The following is a 19,951-nucleotide window of genomic DNA, read 5'->3' on the forward strand; positions in this document are numbered from 1 at the left end:
AGGTTTTACCAGTGCACATTACATGCCCAACGGTAATTATATGTGGTAGGAAATAAAAATCCCTAATTCTTCAATCTGAATCTCTTTCCTGTACAGGTCACACACATTTCTGTGGAAGAAAAGTTGGTTTGCTTGAAGTGAGATAGCTTCAGCAGCATGTAAAGATGGAAAGGTGTTGAGGGATATGGTGGAAAGAGTCTTGTGCAAGAGAAACTGCCCTCAAGGCCTTGACAAGCGCTGGGCAGTTTTAATTGGGGTAAAGCTGGTGATAGCCAGATGATTGGCAGCAGTAGGAACAATGGTCAGTGGTGAAGCTGACTTGCCATGAACTGTTTTTGTACCAAAATCCATTTGTGGTTTTGGCATAAAAACCCAAACCAGGAAAACTCTATCAGCAGGATCGTTCCAAGAACTAATGCAACACAAATGCAGATGTGCTGGGCTTCAGTGAGAAACAGAAGGATGTGATCCACTTATTTAATAACTGTGGATGGATTAATCTGTACAGTATAGACAACAAAATCTGAGCTAGTCAACAAATTCCTTCTCCAGTCAGTGGCCTACTCTTGCAGGATGTGAAACATTTCATCTTGAAATAGGCATCTGAAATAGGTCAGATGAGCTGGGCCCTAGAAAATGTTTGTTCCTCTCCACTATCTGTAAAGAAGAAGCTGAAGTGATGAACAGATGTAGGTATCTACAGTACAAGTGTCCAAATTTGGGCGGGCTGACTCCCACACAGTATTTCTATATATCTCAGATGTCTTCTGGGCTACAAATGCAATCAGAGCCATACATCCAAAAGAAACCTTTGTCAAAACTCATTATCCAGAAAGGCTTTCTGTGGTGAGGGGCTGTTAAACAATATGAGCATAATGGGATAACTCTATGCTTGTTATTACAAAGAGGGAACTAAAGTGTAGCTAGTATTATCATAAAGTTGAAGCATGACACCCCCTTCATTGAGAGATTGGATTGTCTGTAATGTGCATCTATTTAACCCACTGTGGACTACGAGTAAGCAATCCCTGCAGTATATTTAGTCAATTGCAAATCAGCATGTTATTTTACCCCCTATGATAGCCTACTTGTGCTGTCTACTATCAAATATTTACCTACTTGTGCTGTCCCACTATCAAATATTTCATCCAGGGCAATCCCTTATACACATGTGGTATTTTCATTGTAGTTAAGACAGGTGATGAAGATGTTGATGTTGATGTTGTCAACATCAGATGCTGCCACTACTGTTAGTGCTGCTGCTAGCACTTCATCAAACTAGAACTGGAGATTCCTATAGGTGCACACATAAAATGAGAGGTTACTCCTGTCTCAAAGTATTCTCAGGAGGAAAGGGAGAAATTTGTAGCAAAAAATGGTGCAATGGTGATCTTGAATCCTATAAGCCAAAGTAAAAATAGTTTCCATAGTTGGTCTAGTGAAAAAAATCCCCTTTTCTTCTGAATGTACCACTCAGGAAGTCAAATTGTGATACTTAAAAGTGGGAAGCAAGAACATTTTAGAAAACAAGACTGATACAGAAAATGTAACATTGTTCCTAAACCCAATCCTAAAACTACAGCACTTTGGATTCACTCAGGAAGGCTAAAGGCGAAGGAAGGAAGAGGTGACTGGGGCATGCTCACCAGTTAGGTGACTAGTTAGGTGCACACAACTTTCCTCTTTTCTGGGCTAAGGAGAGGAGAGCCAATGCTGTACAACACCTGAGGGAACAATAGGCATCTGCAGGCGGTGGCTGCTCAGACACTTGTACTGATGTCCATGCACTTGAAAGATTAGATGGACAGTGCTGATGAGGAAGGAAGATGGGGAAAAGCATAACCAATCAATTCAGCTTGACCAGGTCAGTCACGTGTGGACTTGAGATTGAAGAGAATATTGGGGGATGATAGAATAAGCACAGAAAAAAATTCTTTGATGGTTATGAACCGGTCACTACAGCAAAGACTATAAGGGACACCACAACTCTTGTGTAGGGTTGGTAGCACCCAGGACAGCACACCTCTCTCTTCTGGCCTTGTTACTGTTGATGCTCTCTCCTATGCAGTGTCTTCTCTGCTCCCTTCCTGCCTTCTCTAGGCCTTCCTGCACAGTGGGACTTCCTCAGCTGTCTAATGAGGCTCGGTCTTACTAAAGGTCTGGAAGATAATGGGAACAAGGAACAAACAAACCAAACCCTTAGCTTTTGAAATGTGGTTCTTCCGTGGACTTGAGATCTACACTCTTCTTTTTTTTTACCATCTGAAATAATTGGAAGGAAGTTTCTGTTTTCCAGAGTCTTCATTTATGACATTAATTAAGGTCATGCAAAGAATTCATGGCCTCAGCAAAGAAACAGGAGATAGAAGTCTCAGTCCCTTGTTCATAATTTCAGGTTTGGCAATTCACAAAACTGTAACTACTTGCATTACTGTCTGAGGCACCTTAATTTGTCCACATCACTGAAACCAGTCTGAATGTTGTCTCCTGTTCTAGCTCAGCCATTATTCTTAGTTTACTGCAGACATAAAGTGTAGACAGCTGAGCTAGTCACTACAGGCTCTAAATAGTCACTGGAAAGAAACAGACACTTTTAGGGTGCAATTCATCTAATCTATTTTATATGTATACTTTACAATGAGCTGCTTTTACACTCTAGGCAACTGCATTTAGACACGGAAAAACAACTCAAAGATTTCAACACGAGATGAGGAAAAAATACAGAAGAATTGTAACAGCAGCTGAATTTCTATATAAACTAAAATACAGAAGATAACCTGTCCTAGAAATAAAAGTCTTGTAAGTATACACAGATGATATTTCTGTTTACAGAAAAGAAGGGAGAACTCATAATACCCTGCAGATTTCCAGAAATTCCTTCCAACCTGCAGATACGGATTTTCTGCCCAACACTGTGCTGGAGCACTCAAGTTCATTGTACTTGAATTCATTATTTTATGTGTATGCAATGACAAAGATGTATTTTCTTCCTGTCTTATCCAGTAGATGAAATTAATCATAAGACCATCGGATAGAGACCACTAATTAAATTTAGATGGACAGGACCTCCTTAAAAGAGCTCCCAAGGACCTGTATTTCTCAATTTATAGGTTAAGAACATGGCATGTACTTTAGGAAGGTAGCTTCACTGGGTTCCTAATTGTAAGTTAAAGCATTAATGCAAATCAGACAGGGCTTCTACTCAGAAATGTCACATAAAGAAGTTTTGAATTGGTGCCATCAGTCATGTAATGGGCTTGGGAAAACATGGGGCCTTGGGAAAAGCACGGATATCCTACTGCCCTGGTGCACGGTGATCCTATGCTGGTGAAAGTCATGACTTCTCCTGTATTCAAAAGAGCGCTACAGAAACCACTGCAGCCATCACATTTTTGTGATGGCACACATACAAGTGTGTTTTGTACAGCATGCCTTAGAATGCAAACCACTCAAATACAATGCAAAGAGACAAACAAGCTGTTGGAGCCACACAGCTGTTTTGTGACACTAATCACTGATAACTCAGACCCTATAAAAAAGTAGTTCCACTATTTCAAGAGGATACCTATAAAATGCTTTAAGAGGAGGCACTTCCTTCACATTTCCATGGCTCTCTGTCCCTTGCTTGACTTTACAAAGCCCATGACCTGCCTCTGTTAATTCACTTTCCATATTCCCTGAGGAATTGCTACTCTCAGGTCCAAGCAGCACAGCTATCTGCCTAGATGCTCTTTTATCTTATCTGGGTACTACGCTTCCTCCCCTTTTATCTTGTAGTTCCTTCTCTCCTACTATGGTTCCTACTAGGGTTCTCTTCACTCCTTTTCTTCTTCCTTCTCAGATTCCTGCTGGGAGAGGAGAGTGTGAGACCTCTATGCCAAACCCAGCAGGGAATGGACAGAGCAAGGTCATGATGGGTCAGATGAGTGGACTCAGGATGGGAAATGAGAAATGGACAGTGCAGAGAGGGAAGAGAGGCCGGAAGGAAGAAAACAGGAAAACTGAAGAGAGAGCCTTAGGAAAGGGATAAAGAGAGGAAAATTAACTTGAAATGAATCTGAAAGCACTTTGGAGGAAATAGAGGAAGAGAAGTGGTAAATAAGGAACAAAACCTGAGAAAAATATAGAGTGTATAGAATATAGAAAAATACAGGGCATTTCTGTGAGTGGTACATTTTCCTTGGTAGGAAACATGGCCCTAAATACTGAGCAAACATGAGGAAAGACTTGCTGGTTATTCAGGATAATGTTTCAGGGTGAGAGAATCTGTGAGGCTTAGTTGTCAGGGGAGGAGTCCAGTGAGGGGATGCTTTATGTGGAACAGGAAAATACACTGTCTGTATTTTATGTGTATTTACAATCTTGTCACTAGATTTTGAATATTTTTACATATATTAATGCATGTGATAAGGCTGTGGAGTTCACGGTTTTATACTGAAGGTGTGTATTGACCAAAACACATAAAAATGTCGTGTGGTAGACGAACAGAGTATGGAAAGCAGCCTGTAGTTTCTGCTTAGCACAGTGTAGAAGTGAAAGCAGAAGGTGGCACAGCACTGGCAGCTTAACTGTACTTTGTCCAGGGCTTGTCTACATGTGGAAATTTTCAGTGCTAACTTTCCAGATGGCAAGTTTGGGCTTTATGTTTTGCACCATGAGTAATTCAGTTTAGTCCATGCTGGAGGTGGATTAAAATAAATCACACAAAGGCAGCAGCAGTGGAGAATAATTCACATGGGGAGTGAGGTGAGGGACGTGCGTGAGTGAAAAACAACTATTTTGATTTAAAAATCCACCCTCAAAATGATTTCATAATAGCTTCCCTGTGTGGAGAAGCCTTTAGTTCCCTTGCAGTGCTGAGAGCCCGCACCAGGACTTACGCAGTCAGAAAGCCATTGCTATGGAGGCAGAGATGCACAAAACCTCCAGCAAGCTGTGAGCCTCGTGAAGGGCTCCATTTCAAGGGAAATATCACACGGTCATTTCCTTCTTCATTTTTGTTTTATTTGCTTTAATCTGTCCCAGCATCCCCCACCACTTTTGTTTCGTAGGGTGCCAGGAGGAGGACCCCTGTACTTTTTGCATCCATTTTGGTTCCGTGCATCTCCTCCCAGGCTCCTGATCTGGAAAAAAGTCTGAATGGGCGTAATAGCGGATTGCCATCCCAAATGACAAAGAGTGGGAGCCCTTACCTCTGGGCTGGAGTAATGTGAGGGCTTGCTGCCGTCACTCTCGCTGGAGCTGCTCTCGCTCTCTGAGTCAGACTCTGAGCTGCTCTCGGACTCACTGGAGCTGCTGCTGCTGGACCCCTTGCTGGAGAGTCCTGGGGCTCGGGTGCTGGACTGCGGCCCCACCAGGCTGCTGGGCCCATGGGAATGGGAGGCGAGAAGAGAAAACACACAGAGAGAAACACTTAAAAACCAAGGTGTATTGGAGCAGACTTATTTGCGAGCTTGCCTCTGCTTCTATTGAAGGGTGAAGGGAATTCAACGTTATGCTATTATGTACAATTGGGGTCAGCTGCACGTGCATTTACATCTAGACCCTTTGGTGTCCCTTCTTCACACAAGGGAGGGCAAAGCTTTCAATTCAGCTCATCTCTTTTCTCATTCAACAAACTGTGTAGGATATTTTAGAAGTACCAAATGTGGTAAAAATAGCACAGAGGAAGCAGTCTTAATGGTGCCTAATGAACCCTGTGCAGAGGTGAAAGCTGGAAAAGGTGAACAGTCAACAGAGCTGTAGTGTGCAGTACCAGCCATTTACAGCAGTAATAGAATAACAATAATATTATGTTCTCACTGGAGCTTCCTGCTCTCATTTTGTTCCTGCACACTGCTTTACCTACCCACTGGAGATGTGGTTGCCTTGATATTGACAACTGCACGATCTAAGGCTCTGAACCTGCAGAAGCATGAAGAGATCAGGCTCATGTTTTTGCACATCAGCAGAGTAGTGCTGTCAGCAGAGCTGCTTGACTTCTTAAAAGTTATGTTTGCGTGCAAGTGTTGGTATTATCAGGCCTGACAGCAAAAGAAAAGTATACTTTCCCCAAATAGTTGACCATGCATATTGAAATACCACAGTCATAAAGACTTGAGTGTGGAATGTCCTATTAAGTCATCCAGCTTATTCCCTAGGCAATGCAAGATTGTTCCCTGTAGCAGGATGCATTTTCTAGTGAGTTGTCCAATTGGATTTTAAATGACTTGAATGCAGCTTTTGCTTTTACCTCTGGGAAACTTCTCTGCAAACTAACCCAAATTCCACTGTCAGAGATTTCTCCCTATGTTCAACCTGAAGTTGCCCTTTTAAAATTTATTGTTGTTCCTTATTATTTCATCCTATTACTAATAGTTCCAGTGATGAATTATCCTCCTCCCTTTTTCCTTTCACATATTTGCAGACTGTTTTCCTGCCCTACTTCAGTCATCTTCCAGACAAGGCCATACACATATACTTCTTGTGATCTTTCTTCATAAGTCATTATCTCCAGGGATACAGGATCATTTTTATGGCTCTTTTCTGAACTCATTCCAATTTGTCTATATCTCTCTGATAACAGGATGCCCAAAACAGAGTGCTACATTATAGATGGTTCTCACTAGAGCCCTACAATGAAGGGCTATTACATCCCTGCTCCTTGATGCTGTTGCTTTTGTAAACATATACCAGACCTGTGATGGAATATATCGTCCATTAACACTCCTACATCTCTTTCAACACTTCTTTCTCCAGAGTTCCTCCACTGATAGCTTTTAGTTTACTTGCTTCCAGAGAGATTAGCTTGCTTTGTTTTTTTCTTCCTTCCATGCCAGATCTCATTTTCTTCTTTGTTGTACATGCTTCTAACGCTTCTGGCTCTTTTTGATTTACTTCTCTGCCCTCGGAGATGTCTGCAGCAACTTCTAATTTAGTATCAAATGCAAATTTAATTAAATGGTTATTCACTTCTTTTTCCAGATCATTAATAAGACTGTTAAATAAACTCTGCATGAAACACACCGGTACCCTAATAACCAACCCTTCCCAACTCCGCTCACCAATGTTTATCATTACCCTTGTTTATGCTCCATCAGTCCAATATTGTGGCTAATGCAATGGGAACTTTGGAGATGCATTTTGTGAGAAATAATATCTGATAATTAATTACAGTTCAGCTATGTTGCACCTAATGAATTGTCTTTACCTACTAATGGTGCATTTCATTCTGGAGAACTGGGATCTGATACCTGACATGAGCATACAACAGACATGCTCTGGTGCCAGAGAAGAGGCCAACACATAAGAGATGTGGGTTCAGGTCTGTGATTCCCCTCAGTGCACACTTTCCAGCCTCATCCCTGTCTCCCTTAATACATGCCAACCTTCCCCACTGGAGCACTGGTCGCATACAACATAGTGCTCCAACCACATCACCTTCAAGAAATGCCTGCATGCATGCAGCTCTAGGAGGCAGGAGGTCTGTCAGCATACACAGACACTAATGTAATAGATATACTTGTGCCTTTAAAAACTTGCCTTCTACTGGTTTGATGTTATTCATTGTGTCCCTTTGTCTGACCAGGTAGGTGTGGAAAACAAGATTTTCAGGCAGGCATTTGTATAACAGCATTAAGGTGTCTGAAACAGTAACAGCTAAGAAGCTTGTAAAAATTTTCCTCACTGGAGAAGGAGAATTGACGTTTTGTGCACTACTTTGAGACAACGCTGTTTTCCACTTGCACAGGTTGCCCGGTAAACTCCAGATCTATACTGCTTACTTAACAGATTATAGTCAATCCCTTACTAATATAATAGCGAGAGCTATATAGAAGCCACTATCATTTTTCTGGTTTAGATTTTTTTTTTCTTAAGGGAATATGAAAAGGTAAGTGCCTTTTCTGGCAGTGTAACTTAGGGAATGCTTTTGACAGTGTCCAGCTCTGATGGATTCTCCATCCTCTCCACAACATCATTGTGACTGCTGCCTGAAAAGTATTTCAACATCACAGAACATCTGCACATTTATGTCCTGCCCCCAGTGATTGTGATTTTAATTTTTTAACCATAATTTTTGTTTGGCTTTGACTGAAGTATTCAGAATTGCTATATAGGGGATGAGGGAGAAAAAAACCCCACAGTAATATTTCTTTCCTGTTGTGACATGAAATGTTTTTCTAGGCTGCTGAATAGAAATTGTTACTACAGCCATAGATATAAAATATAACTGTTGGACTCTTCACAAACATCTGGAGATCCATGTTTGCTGCTCTAATGATCAGCCAATCAGCCAATATACTGAAGAAACTGAACAACATTACAATATTTTCCCACTTACGCTGTTACTGTTGTAGTCCCCTGTCCCCTTTCTACCCTTTCCGTTCTTAAATATGGTGAATTTTTACAAGGCTCCTCATTACATTTTAGTAATCAGGATGAAAATATATACACATTTTTTCATGCTTTCTTCAAAAAAGTGACCACTATTTCAAATCTGTGACTTCCATTTTGGATTGTTCTCTCTGAAGTGTGTAAGCAAGATCATTCAGTCAAAATAAAATACCGATTTGCATTTTAGTGATGTGGCACATAACATTCAAGCACGTTTTGCTGCTGACTTATTCTCTAGAATTAATTACTACATTGTAGAAATGATACTTTTATTTTAAGCAATTGAACAACAGTTTGGGTTAGAATCACATCCACCCTCTGGCTTAGGAGAGCAAATACACTGAAAAGGTGCTAGAAACCCTGTAAAGCACTTCATAACCAACAAAACACTTGAAGCTTCTGACCACAGTCAGAAACTACAGACGGCTATCCTGACCACATGGAGCTTGCTCAACGTTTCTTAGATGTGGAGGCTCAGAAATACCCTGATTTCAGGAGATTAATACTTCTCTGCTCAAACCAATCTGAGATCCTGCTGGAGATGGGGAGTCACCTCACACTTTGTAAGAGCCTGAGGTGTTAGGTGTGGTGGGACTGGTTGTTAGAGTCATAAGACTGCATGGCCGTGACCAGAAAATGAACAGCACCAAGGTGGTTTAACACTTGCACAGGAAGGTGCAGGTGTTTGCTACTCAGTCAGTGAAGATTCCTAAATCAGTTTGCCTCAGCTGCCCTCAGGAGACCTCCTGAGGTTAGTTAGACCAGATCTGGGCCCTGCTTCACGCTTCCTATTAAGCTACTGCTTACAGCCATGCCGCTTGTCATAACAATAAATCATGGCGTTGAGCAGTGGGCACCAGAAATTCCTGGGTAAGTAAGTGTACACTGCATTGCAGGAATTCAGCCTCAATATTTCAAAGGCAGAAAATATGGATGCCTGATCAAGGTAGATGTAAAACAGATGCAGTTCTTTGCCAAGCTGCAAGTGTTTGATAGCAATATTAAACTAATTCAAAATGTAATAACCACAGAAGATTTTGTTATTCCAGTTCTTCATTGCATTGCAAAATGATACCCACTTTACACACATACAAATGATTATCAGGAATGCAAGGCAAAGGAGAATCAGGTCTATACAAAGAAAACATTTCAGAGTGACTCCCTGAAAATACTTCTCTGGCCGTGACAAAGGCTTTGAACATGCCCATGCTTCATATTTTGGGATCCAGGCAGTCTTTGCAGCAATTGTATCCACAGGCTTCTTAGTGAAAAACCCTTTAACACAACTAGACACTATCTGCTATATTTTTGCTTGTCTGGAGATGGGACAATATTTACCCAGTGTAATTGGTATTGCTGTAATCACCTAAACTATTTTTCTTTTACCTCTCACCCTGCAGTGAGACCATCCACCAAGCACTGTCCCACTACTAAGTGACCCAGGTTACCATTATGAAAGAGCAATGCTACCATTAGAATAAAGAGATGACTTGAATAAACCAGTGATGCCTTTAAGGATCATGTCAAGGTTGAGAGGGAAACATGGAAAAGGAGATCTAAATTTGCAGATATTACAACTGTAGGAGAAAATCCTAAAAAAGACTTCATGAATGCTTCAAATATTTGAAATGTCCAGAAGATCTATCACTGTCTTGAGAAACAACGACAACTGTGGGAAAACAATACTCCGAAACAGACAGCCAGTCCCTTGGCTGGCATAAGCTGTCACAGCTCCATTGGCTTCAATTAGGCCACACTGTTTTAAATCAAACCATAAATCTGATATCTGAAATGATATATCAAACTCAGTGATGAAAACATATTCCATGGTTTAGAGATCTGTTGGCAGAGTCTCTATTTTAATTCTGGATTAAAGTATCTGAAACACCACTTCCTTCTTCCCTTTTGCAGTCAACCTAAAGCCTAGTGAAGATCTTTTATGGAAAACACTTTACCCTTTGTTGTGAGAAGCAAATTCCACGTGGTACTTCCTCAAAGCAAAAACTGAGAGCACGGTGCCAAGATCTGTGTAATTATCTCTGCTGCCTGGCACCAAAGATGCTGCAAGCCTCCCATGCACACAGTAGGGAATTCCTGTGTTGGTAATTGTGAATGAATCACAGACGCAATGGAAATGCCCACTTCTTGCTGCTGCCCCTGAGTATTTTTCAAATTTTCTTTCAGTGAAAGCATTTGATGAATGCTTACCATGTGGGGGCTACCCTGGGCTTACCTATCAGGGCATCCCAGTGTAGAAACAGAACACATGGGAATATTTTCTGAGGTAAATAACTGTGGAATGCCAGGGAATAGCTCAATAAGGATAGCTGACAAAGATGAATCTGGAAGTCAGCCTTTCATTTCAGGCCAAAGTCATGCTGAGAAAAGGGAGATGATACCACAAACTCTAAAATTTGCATCTGCTTGAGGACGGTCAGATATCCTCAGGGTTAAAATATGAAAGCTGGTTCTGCATTTAACATGTTCTGCATACAACATGAGTATAAGCAACCTCTGCTCCAGGTTTAGGCCTGCCATGTCATGTCTGAATGACCAAATCATTCCAAACTTCCAGGGCTCTGCCTTCTTCTCCTGGTCCCCATCACAGTCATAAATGGGGATGACTGAACTTGCTTACCCTCAAGTTTGTTAAGAGGTGTCCTTTATAACTGCTTAAAAAGCACTTGGACATCCTCGCTGCGAACACAGTATGGAAGAGATACAAATTTATGCCTTTGTACCTTTGCTAACTGAGAGCATGAAACCAATTAGCTGTCTGAGTTCTTTACAGTTGCCCGTTGCGGAAACCTATTGTTCACTAACAAAAAAAGCAGCTGGCCCTGCCACGGTCGGCAAAAAGAAAAATAATAAAATGAGGCTGGGCATTTCCTTTCTCCAGGTAAACGATTTCCCAGGAGTCTGTTAATACCTTTCGGAAACAGAGAAATGTTTTCGTACCTCATTCCTATAACAGATGAGGTATGAAACGGGAGTCATGATGAGTGAGAGTCCTGGAGGCTGTTTGGCTTGTCACAATATATAAAGCTCCTGTGGAAGCGCCGCATTACCTTAGCCGCACCACCTTTGCAGAGCACAACTAATAAAGCACAGCTGCCAAGGAGAGAGTTCATAGGCCCCACCTATATTTTAACACTGTCCTTGGGAGTTGCTTAAAGAGTTTGTGCTGACAAGACTGCAAGTATCATCTCATAATGCAAACCTAAGGTAAATCTGGTCTTCGCAGAGAGTAAGGTGTGCCCGGTGTGATTGCAGTTTAATTGCCTGAATAGCTGCCAAAGAAAAACAAATTGTTAAGAAGAGACATTTAGAAAAACAAGTTATGAAGCTCATGCATGCAGATGGCCCTCAAGAGAATTGAGTCTGGCTGGGGGGTATCTATTTAAGGCCCGGTTGATGCCAGTAGTGGAATCACAGCTCCCACCTTGGATGACTGCTGCAGGAAAGAGAAAAATCACTGAAAAAACCTTGGCTAAAATCACCTCCTAAAATAAAATGCAACATTGCAATTAATAGTGACATCTTTGTATAAATAGCTCTATCAGAAGGAGTGTGTGCCGGCGTATCTGAGATGAAAGGGTCCAATAGACCTGGAGCAGCATTAGCGTGGGGATGAAGTGATTAGTCAGCGGGCTGACAGCTGTGCTAGGAGCCTGCTGCCAGATCCCAGTGTATGCTTTCCACCACTGCCAAGTGTTTGCTTGTCTCTCCAGATAAATGGAGCATCAGCAGTGTTTTATTTGACCTGCTCACAAGAAAAATAAAGCAACTCTGACTTCCTCGGTGTGTTTGTCGTTGACCTTGCATCAGCTGAATATGAGTCGAGAAATTCTCTGGTTCAGGAAAATTAACTCTTCAGTAGAAGGGGGCCCTCGCAGTCTTTTTAAGTTGGTAGTATAATTTGACTCTTCATGTCTCAACATACAGTGACTGAAAGAGTGGGAAGTGCTGCCTACATACCCTGTGGTGTCCTTGGAACATGCCCTTAGACCAATGACCTGGAGAATGATGAACAGCTTTGAGAATAACCTATAAACAGCCACCCTCCCGTCCCCAGAGTGAAATTGGGAAACCATTTCCATGGAGAACTTTCAGGACAGGAATAAGTTGCAAGCGGTAGAAATTGTGGAGCAGACTCACTCAAGACTGTGCTTTTCATTTCCCCCTGAGACCAAGGGCAACAGCTTTTATGTGCTTTCTTTCATTCGTACCCCAGAAGTTTCATTTTTTCTCTTTCCTTCATCGGTTTGATAATAATAAAAGCATAGAATCGTTAAGGTTGGAAAAGACCTCTAAGATCATTTTGTTCAACTGCCAGCCCATCCCCACCATGCCCACTAACCATGTCCCTCAATGCCACGTCCATACAGTTCCTGAGAGATGGTGACTCCACCACTGCCCTTGGGCAGCCAGTTCAGAATGGCAACAAATACTGTACAGAAGACAAATACTGAAAGTACAGCACTTTACAGAATCACAGAATCACAAGGTTGGAAACGACCTGCAAGATCATCTAGTCCAACCACCCTCCCATTCCTATTAGTACCACAAGCTACTAAACCATATCTCGTAGCTCCTCATCCAGGCGCCTCTTGAAAGTATTTACAATACTTTCTAGAACATTTAAATTATGTATTTTTCATTTTTGAAATCTGGCCCTCAGATAGACTTTGCAAGAAGGAAAAAGGACTCTTTTGAGCACTGGCATATATATGGTACTAGTGTCTGAGCCTGTGGTCAGGCAGAGTTTTTCCACATCTGAAAAACCAGAAGTTTTGGATATCTTTCTGGCACTCAATGATTCCTCATAATAACCAAGTGCATTCTTCTGGAAACTCTAACTTTCCATTTTTCTCTCTTTCCCACCTGTCTCCCCTTCCCTTCATGCTTTGACAGAGTTCCTTTCCTGGCAGCATCAGGAGTTACTGTATGCAGTTGCCAGCTGTCTCCAGAGAGCATGAGCTCATTGGTCCAGGTGAGATCAGATTACTGAGTTCAGGGCTCAGCTGTTAGAAGGTCTCATTAGAGTGGGCTAATGTAAAAGCCACAAGTCTCAGCAGAAGTTCTTTTGATCATGGAGAAACACCTGAGCATCTGAACCCTATCACCTGAAGAATGATTCTGAAGCAAAGGTCCTTCAAGAGGGAGGGAGAGTCCCATAAGAGTTGCTTGTTCACAAAACGTTAAGGTCATGTACAACAGTAGGAGAAGATGTTCTTGTACTTCAGCAAAATAAGCAATTGGTGAGTGCTAGGTGAGGTCAGTGAAAATAAGGTCTCATTTTGCTAAGGGTTGAATGGGACTGTTTATAAGTAATCTGGCAGGACGTTACCTGCCGATCTCAACCAAGGTGATTTGCTGACTGTGGAGAAATAAGGTATGTGACTTACACAATCAGAACTTCGTCTATTTTCTAAGGCTTGAAAAAGTGACTGAATAAGAATGTAGCTGAGTTAAGGTGGAACTGGACCCTCTTGGTTGGATCTTGATAAAGCTTACCAGTGAGGTATCGGATACTGGGATTTTATGCATTCACTTTTTCTGTGTTTGACTTACAAGAGGACCTGACAGTGACTAGTCAGAAATGCCCCATAGAGATTCTGACCTCTTATGATTGGCTAGAGGGAATCTGGGATTCTAAGGGTAAACAGTATGCCTGGTACGCCCAATGCCATATTCATTGTGACTTGGAATGGAAGCCCAGAAGGTTTATTTCAGATTCTTCTGCGTAAATACTCTTTCATGGTTCAGTCAGCTTCCTTCCACATGTCTAAAGATTAGAGGTGATACACAGTGTGTATATCCCCTCCTAACCCAGTACTGCACCACGGCATTAAAACTGAATTCCTTTCAAATTTAATGATAGGAATACATTCTCCATTTTGGAGGTGGCCCTAGCAGCTTAGAATTTTGTGCAATAGGCTCCAGTGCCTTGGGAGAAACGTAAAATAAACATAATTAAGCACTGGAACAGATCATCAGTAAAAGTATAGACTATCTATAGTGGAAGTGTCAGAAACTAAGTTAGGCAAGGACCTGCTTCAGAAGGTTTATGCAGGATTTATCTTGTCAAGTTATGAGAAAAAGGATTAAATGAGCATGAATTTCTGTGGGTAAATATCCAGATGAGGTTGTGAAGGAGCATGCATTCTGTGCTTACAGGTCAAACGACAGGGAGCAAGTGTAGAAAGGGATATAAAATCGGTAGGTGTCAGAACAGTCACAGCAAGGAGCAATACAAAACATTTTGTGGAAAATGTAGAGTGGCGTTAATCCACCATCTTCAAAATATCTCATCAGAAGAATTTTATACCATTCCTCTGGAGATCAGCCCAGTCATTGCTTTGCTTGTCTCATTTATTCCCTAAACCATGAAACATAGATGCACTTCTATCCCCAAAAACAGCAATTCTTGCTTCTGAGTGACAGCTTCATTAAGCGGCCACAGCAGACTGAACTTTGGAGTAGGAGAATCCTTGTCTGCTTTGGCCTGCCTTTGCCTTATTTCAGAATTACTGTTAACATAATGCCAGTCATCACTGCCCAGCAAAGCAGGCAGCCTTTGCTAATTTCCAGAAACAGTTGTGCCTTGCCTCAACACGGCAGCCCTTTGCCTCAGTGTGCGGGGCCCTGTGCACAGCTCTGTCTTGCAAGACCTCTTGCTAAGCTCTGAGAGTCCAAATACAGATGAACTTGTGCAGATAAAATTACTAACTACCGTAATGGCCGTCCAAATGGGTGCAATAAATTTCAGTGTGAGACAAACTCTCTCAGGTTTTACTGACTCTTAATGCTGCTGCTGCCAGCTTTAGTGTTACTCTTTGACTCAAGCCATATTCTGTTGTTTCCCAAAGGTCTTTTCGGCCCGTCAGCTCTAATCAATATGCTGCCTTGAGAAGGAGCTTGTTTTAAGTAGGCTTGCTCACCATAAAGAACCATATAAAGAAAATTTGACTTCTACTCCTTGTCAGCATATATCACTTCCTATGCAGAGCAGCATTTAGATGGTCTGTTAGTGGAATCCAAGTGCTCTCTTTTATGTGTTTCAAGAAATGACAAATGCTTGAGAAAAATGCATAGTTGTTCTACAGAAGACATTAGGCAGACTCAGGAATGGCAAGCAGAACAGCTAATAAAGCTCAGAATTGTAGCAGAGAGGATGTTAAAAGCTAATTACTTCGAGATTATTTGAAGGCTTATAAAAGGTTCTTCTATGCTCAGTTCTGATGTAAGTACAGCCTGTTTTCCAGCAACACGCACAACTGTTTTAATGTGTTTTTAGAAAGCGCTACCCAGGAAATTCTGTTTACCTGCTATTGACATGCTAGCTCAAAATAAAGGATGTTTAAAACCAATTTTCAGCTATTGAATATCTGCCTGTAGTTCAGCCTTAGGTTTTTGAAGGTCTGAGCTGCTGGGAAAAAATTTCTCCCATTCTGATAGGCTCAGATTCTTGACCCTGTACTCCAGCTAGGTAAGGTCACCCTTTAAAGCTTGATGGGAGTGCACAGAGGTGCTCATGCAGCCCAGGAATGGTCCTCCTATTTAGGGTGTCTGGATCTAACTCACTGAAACACAGCATAGCAATGTGCAGGTACTTGATGAAGGTTTTTAAAACAGAGAGCAGCCCCTACTAGTAAACTTTGCTGTACTTTCCTCAGCTATATTGCATAAAGTTGTCCCATGAAACACAATGACAAGGTGTGATAAGCACAAATATACAAAGCTATGTTGAGAGTTATGCAAATTGTCCTTTACAATTCAAAGGAAAATCAAATGTGAATTGCATCCTGTTGTTAGACATCACCCTTGGAAAGTAAATGTAAGGTTTGTTTATGCACACACAGAATGCGAGGGGAGGCAGAAATAAATTACAAAGCAAATATAATTTTATTTGCTTTATTCATCTAGAATGTGGTATTGATGTGTCTGGACTCAGTGGCTCCCCAGCTGCACCCTCCTCCAGGATGTTATCAATCCTTTATTTCTGTAAAATGCACTACCATCTAGTAGGAAAAGCACCAGAATGGCATGTCATTTTAATAAAAAAAACCAGTCTTACACCATGCTGTGACCTGATGTAGTTGCTGTCATATCTTCCAATATATTTTTCAATCTGTATTTCGTATGTTTTGCTGTTTTTTTTAACTGCCATGCATCTTTTTAGATTTCTTACGATATTACAGTATCTCTGAGGCATGCATAGATGCCTCTGCCTATTCCTCAATGTAGCTTTTGTTCTCCCTGCCTCTCCTGAAGCAGCAGAAAGGAAATGCAAACACAGGGCAAGCGAGCAGGGGGAAGCATTGCTCAGCACTGTTCCCTCATGCCACAGCAAGATGCTGCTGTCCCTCCTCGCTCTCCCCTAGGCTAACTGGCCCTGCTGCTGCTCCAGAGAAGCTGTGGTTCCCCATCTCTGGAGGTGCTCAAGGCCAGGTTGGATGAGGCCTTGGGCAGCCTGCCCATGGTAGGGGTTGGGGCTGGATTATCTTTAAGGTTCCTTCCAAGTTAAGCCATTCTATGATTCTTCTCTCCCCACCTGCCTGAGGTCCTGCATACCCCAGGATATGCTCTGTAAAGCCTGGGCCTCTTCAGCATACATTTAGCAGTGCTATCCAGCAGGAGGCTGGTAAAGGTATAGCTCTTGGCATGTGCTGAGGCTGGAAGTTCAGCATCCAGCTGTGAGGATATACATTCTGCATTTCTTTAGAAGCGTATCGGGTCATCTGCCTCAGCGGGGAAGAGCAGGAGATTCTGCACAAGGGCTTTGCAGAGAAGATGAGACAGACAGATAGGTTTCCAGGAGAGTATGGGTTTCCACAGTCTGTGCAGCAAGGAAATCACTCCTTGGGATTTTTTACCATCTCGACATGAATCTAACCCTTGCTAGACAAGCTGCAGCTTGGGGAGAAAGATCAAATGCTGGGTCTTTGCCATTAGCTTAGACATTAGGGGAAAGGGCTAGATGACTTCTTTTGATAACTAGCATGAAGACCCCAGCAGGGTTTCAGACAGTTTTATTAATCATAAAAGTCAATAAAAATAGACTGTTCCTCAGGGGCAAAGGAAAAGCAAAACCTCGGAAGAACAAATCAGGGCAGGCATCTTCTATTTCTGAGAGCATTCTGTTTGCATTCTGCACTTGAAACGGAAAGGGAATACTTAAGAGTGAAACTCCCAATTGATATAACCAAATACTTTCTCAGGAAAGTAGACAGCACTTTCTTATGGACTTGTATTGCAACAGGGAAAGATTTTGATAGGCTTTATGTACAGCTTGGAGATACTGAACTATTGGGCAGTTTATCCTGAGACTTGCATGGCACACCCACAGTCAGCAAGTTTCCTCCCATGCCTTTGCACTCATCTTTCCCCTTTTACGTGTTGTTTTTTTTTTTCTTTCCTCTTGCCTGTCTCTTTTTTCTTTGCCCCCCACTTTTTTCCATTTGATAGAGATTACTTTTAGTTGCCTCTATGCCATTGTCCATTTCATAGACTCAGCAGTCTTTAGCTGCCTTTGCAATATGAATGTCAGGCCCATAAGGATGTCTTCACCTATCTTAGGGCTTCTCAAGTGACTTTAGATACCCATGTACCTCATTTCCATTTTAACTTTCCCATCCCACAGTTGTGAATAAATCCCTCCAAACAAGCCCAAGTGTAAGACAAAGCACTCCTGTCTTTCTGGGCCTTGCAGACAACCTGCATCAAACAAGGTATAAACTTTCTCATCAAAACCAGCTTTATAGGGTTGTTGACTGCAAAACGCAATAGCAGTTTAAATGTAAGCATTCATTTCTCTTATTTTAACTGGAAGGGTTTCGGTGGTGAAATAACTGGATTAAGAATGGGGATATGATGCAAGCAAAAATAAGTCTGGAGGAGAACTGCAGGCAGTAAGAGGGAGAGGAAGCCTGCAGAGCCATTTCATCCAGGGGGCTGGTGACTGAAACACGTACAGTAGGGGAATGATATAGATTACCTGCCCAGCAAGAATCACAGAATGGCTTAGGTTAGGGGACCTTAAAAATCCGTACAGCTGGAACCATGAGCAATCCAGACATTGCATGGTGGCAGTTTCACCCACTACTCCATGATTGTCAAAGTAAAATAGGCTCTGGGGGTGTTAAGAGATGTTTTTGAGGGTTAAGAGATGTGTTTGGGGCATTTTGCAGCAGGTAGGAGGTGTGGCAGCAGCAGGCTGGAAAACTTTCCTCCTTCATACGTTTCTGGGTCTGTTTCTGAATGTGGTCTGAGGCAGCCCATCAGGTCATGCTTTATTCATTTAACTGCTTTATAGCACTCCTTCTATAAAACCTTGCTGTTAGGAGACTGCTTTCAATTTTTTTCTGGAGTCTCTCTCAAGTGTAGTTGTCTGGCATCACTGCCCAGAGCAGCTGCTGACAATGCCAATGTGCTGTGCTGCAAAATCCTTCCTCTCTGAAATCAAGGGTAGAAAAAAAATCATCATGAAATAATGGACTAATGTGGCCATTCTATCTATACTGCTCATAAATTAGATTTTGAACCTGGCAATTGCAGGGTAATTAGGATGAGAGTAGCTCTCCTGCAGGAACATATATTTCCTATTCTGCCTGCCTGCTACATTCCAGTTTAATTTTTTCTTTGTTCACTCAGCACAGAGAACTGCAATTACCAAAGGCGAGAGCCTAGTGGCAATTTTTGAATCAGGAGGACACTTAGCACAGAAAGGAAAAAAAAAAAATAAAGAAAAAGAACAGGTATCACTAGTAATTAAAATAATTTTGAATTAGAGAGACTATTCCAATAATTGCTTTTGTATGATAATTGTTGCCCCATAACGTCTCCTTATGAATTACTAGTATGATGAAATTACATTTCTGTGGAGACTGAGCTGAAACAGACAGCTTTCCTAAGCGTAGCCTCCTGAATCACAGGCAATGTGTGGACAGCCATTTCCGAATGGCAGGCAATGCTGTGGTGCTGATCAGTAACAGCCACGTGGGTTTTAAGCCCTTCTTCCCCCTTCGGCCCTCTCAGAGGCACAGGAAACAGAGCAGGAATTCCCATCTTGGGCAGCCAGAAGAAGGTTTCACATTATTAAAATAGATGATTTCCTTCATCCCCAAGCCTCTGAGGAGCATAAATTGTGAACAACATCAAAGCAGTGAGAAGTTTTAGAGCAGACTGTCAAAGAGACTGCTGGGGTTTCCTTGGTAGATTTCCATTTTTAAGGGGTCTCAGCAATTGACTTTCTTTTGTAAAACAATTCCATATGTCTGTGGATTATTTAAGGTTGTTTTGATTTCGTTGTTGTTGTGGGTTTTAAAGACACAATATCACAATTATTTAACACAGGGAAATAAAGTTAGACAGACAGCGCCTGCAGTTACAAATTACTGGGATGATCTCATGGACTAAGACTTCGCACACTTCTTCTCTGCTCTCCGGGGTTAGGCAGCATGATTCTAGATGAAATGAAAAGCAGCATGGCTATCTGGAAATAAGTACTGGTCCGATGCTGTGCAAATACAGCCACTGGCTGTTCACAAATCACACTGATTTTAGGGGATGAAAC

The 19,951-nt window shown here is 41.9% G+C and overlaps 1 protein-coding gene across 6 annotated transcripts in view; it reads right to left on the reverse strand.

Annotated features, from left to right (window-relative positions):
* The window catches only part of AFF3 (ALF transcription elongation factor 3), a 323,793-nt gene that overhangs the window by 42,289 nt on the left and 261,553 nt on the right, over positions 1–19,951 (reverse strand). For 4 of the 6 annotated variants that reach the window (XM_048961353.1, XM_048961324.1, XM_048961318.1 and 1 more), the window contains one exon: positions 5,193–5,361. In XM_048961353.1, coding sequence (XP_048817310.1) covers positions 5,193–5,361 — 169 coding nt within the window. The remainder of the gene's footprint in view (positions 1–5,192; positions 5,362–19,951) is intronic. The other 2 variants (XM_048961342.1, XM_048961333.1) reach the window with 1 other exon arrangement.

Source organism: Lagopus muta, chromosome 1, assembly GCF_023343835.1.
Source record: "Lagopus muta isolate bLagMut1 chromosome 1, bLagMut1 primary, whole genome shotgun sequence".
In the NCBI taxonomy this organism is placed as follows: domain Eukaryota; kingdom Metazoa; phylum Chordata; class Aves; order Galliformes; family Phasianidae; genus Lagopus; species Lagopus muta.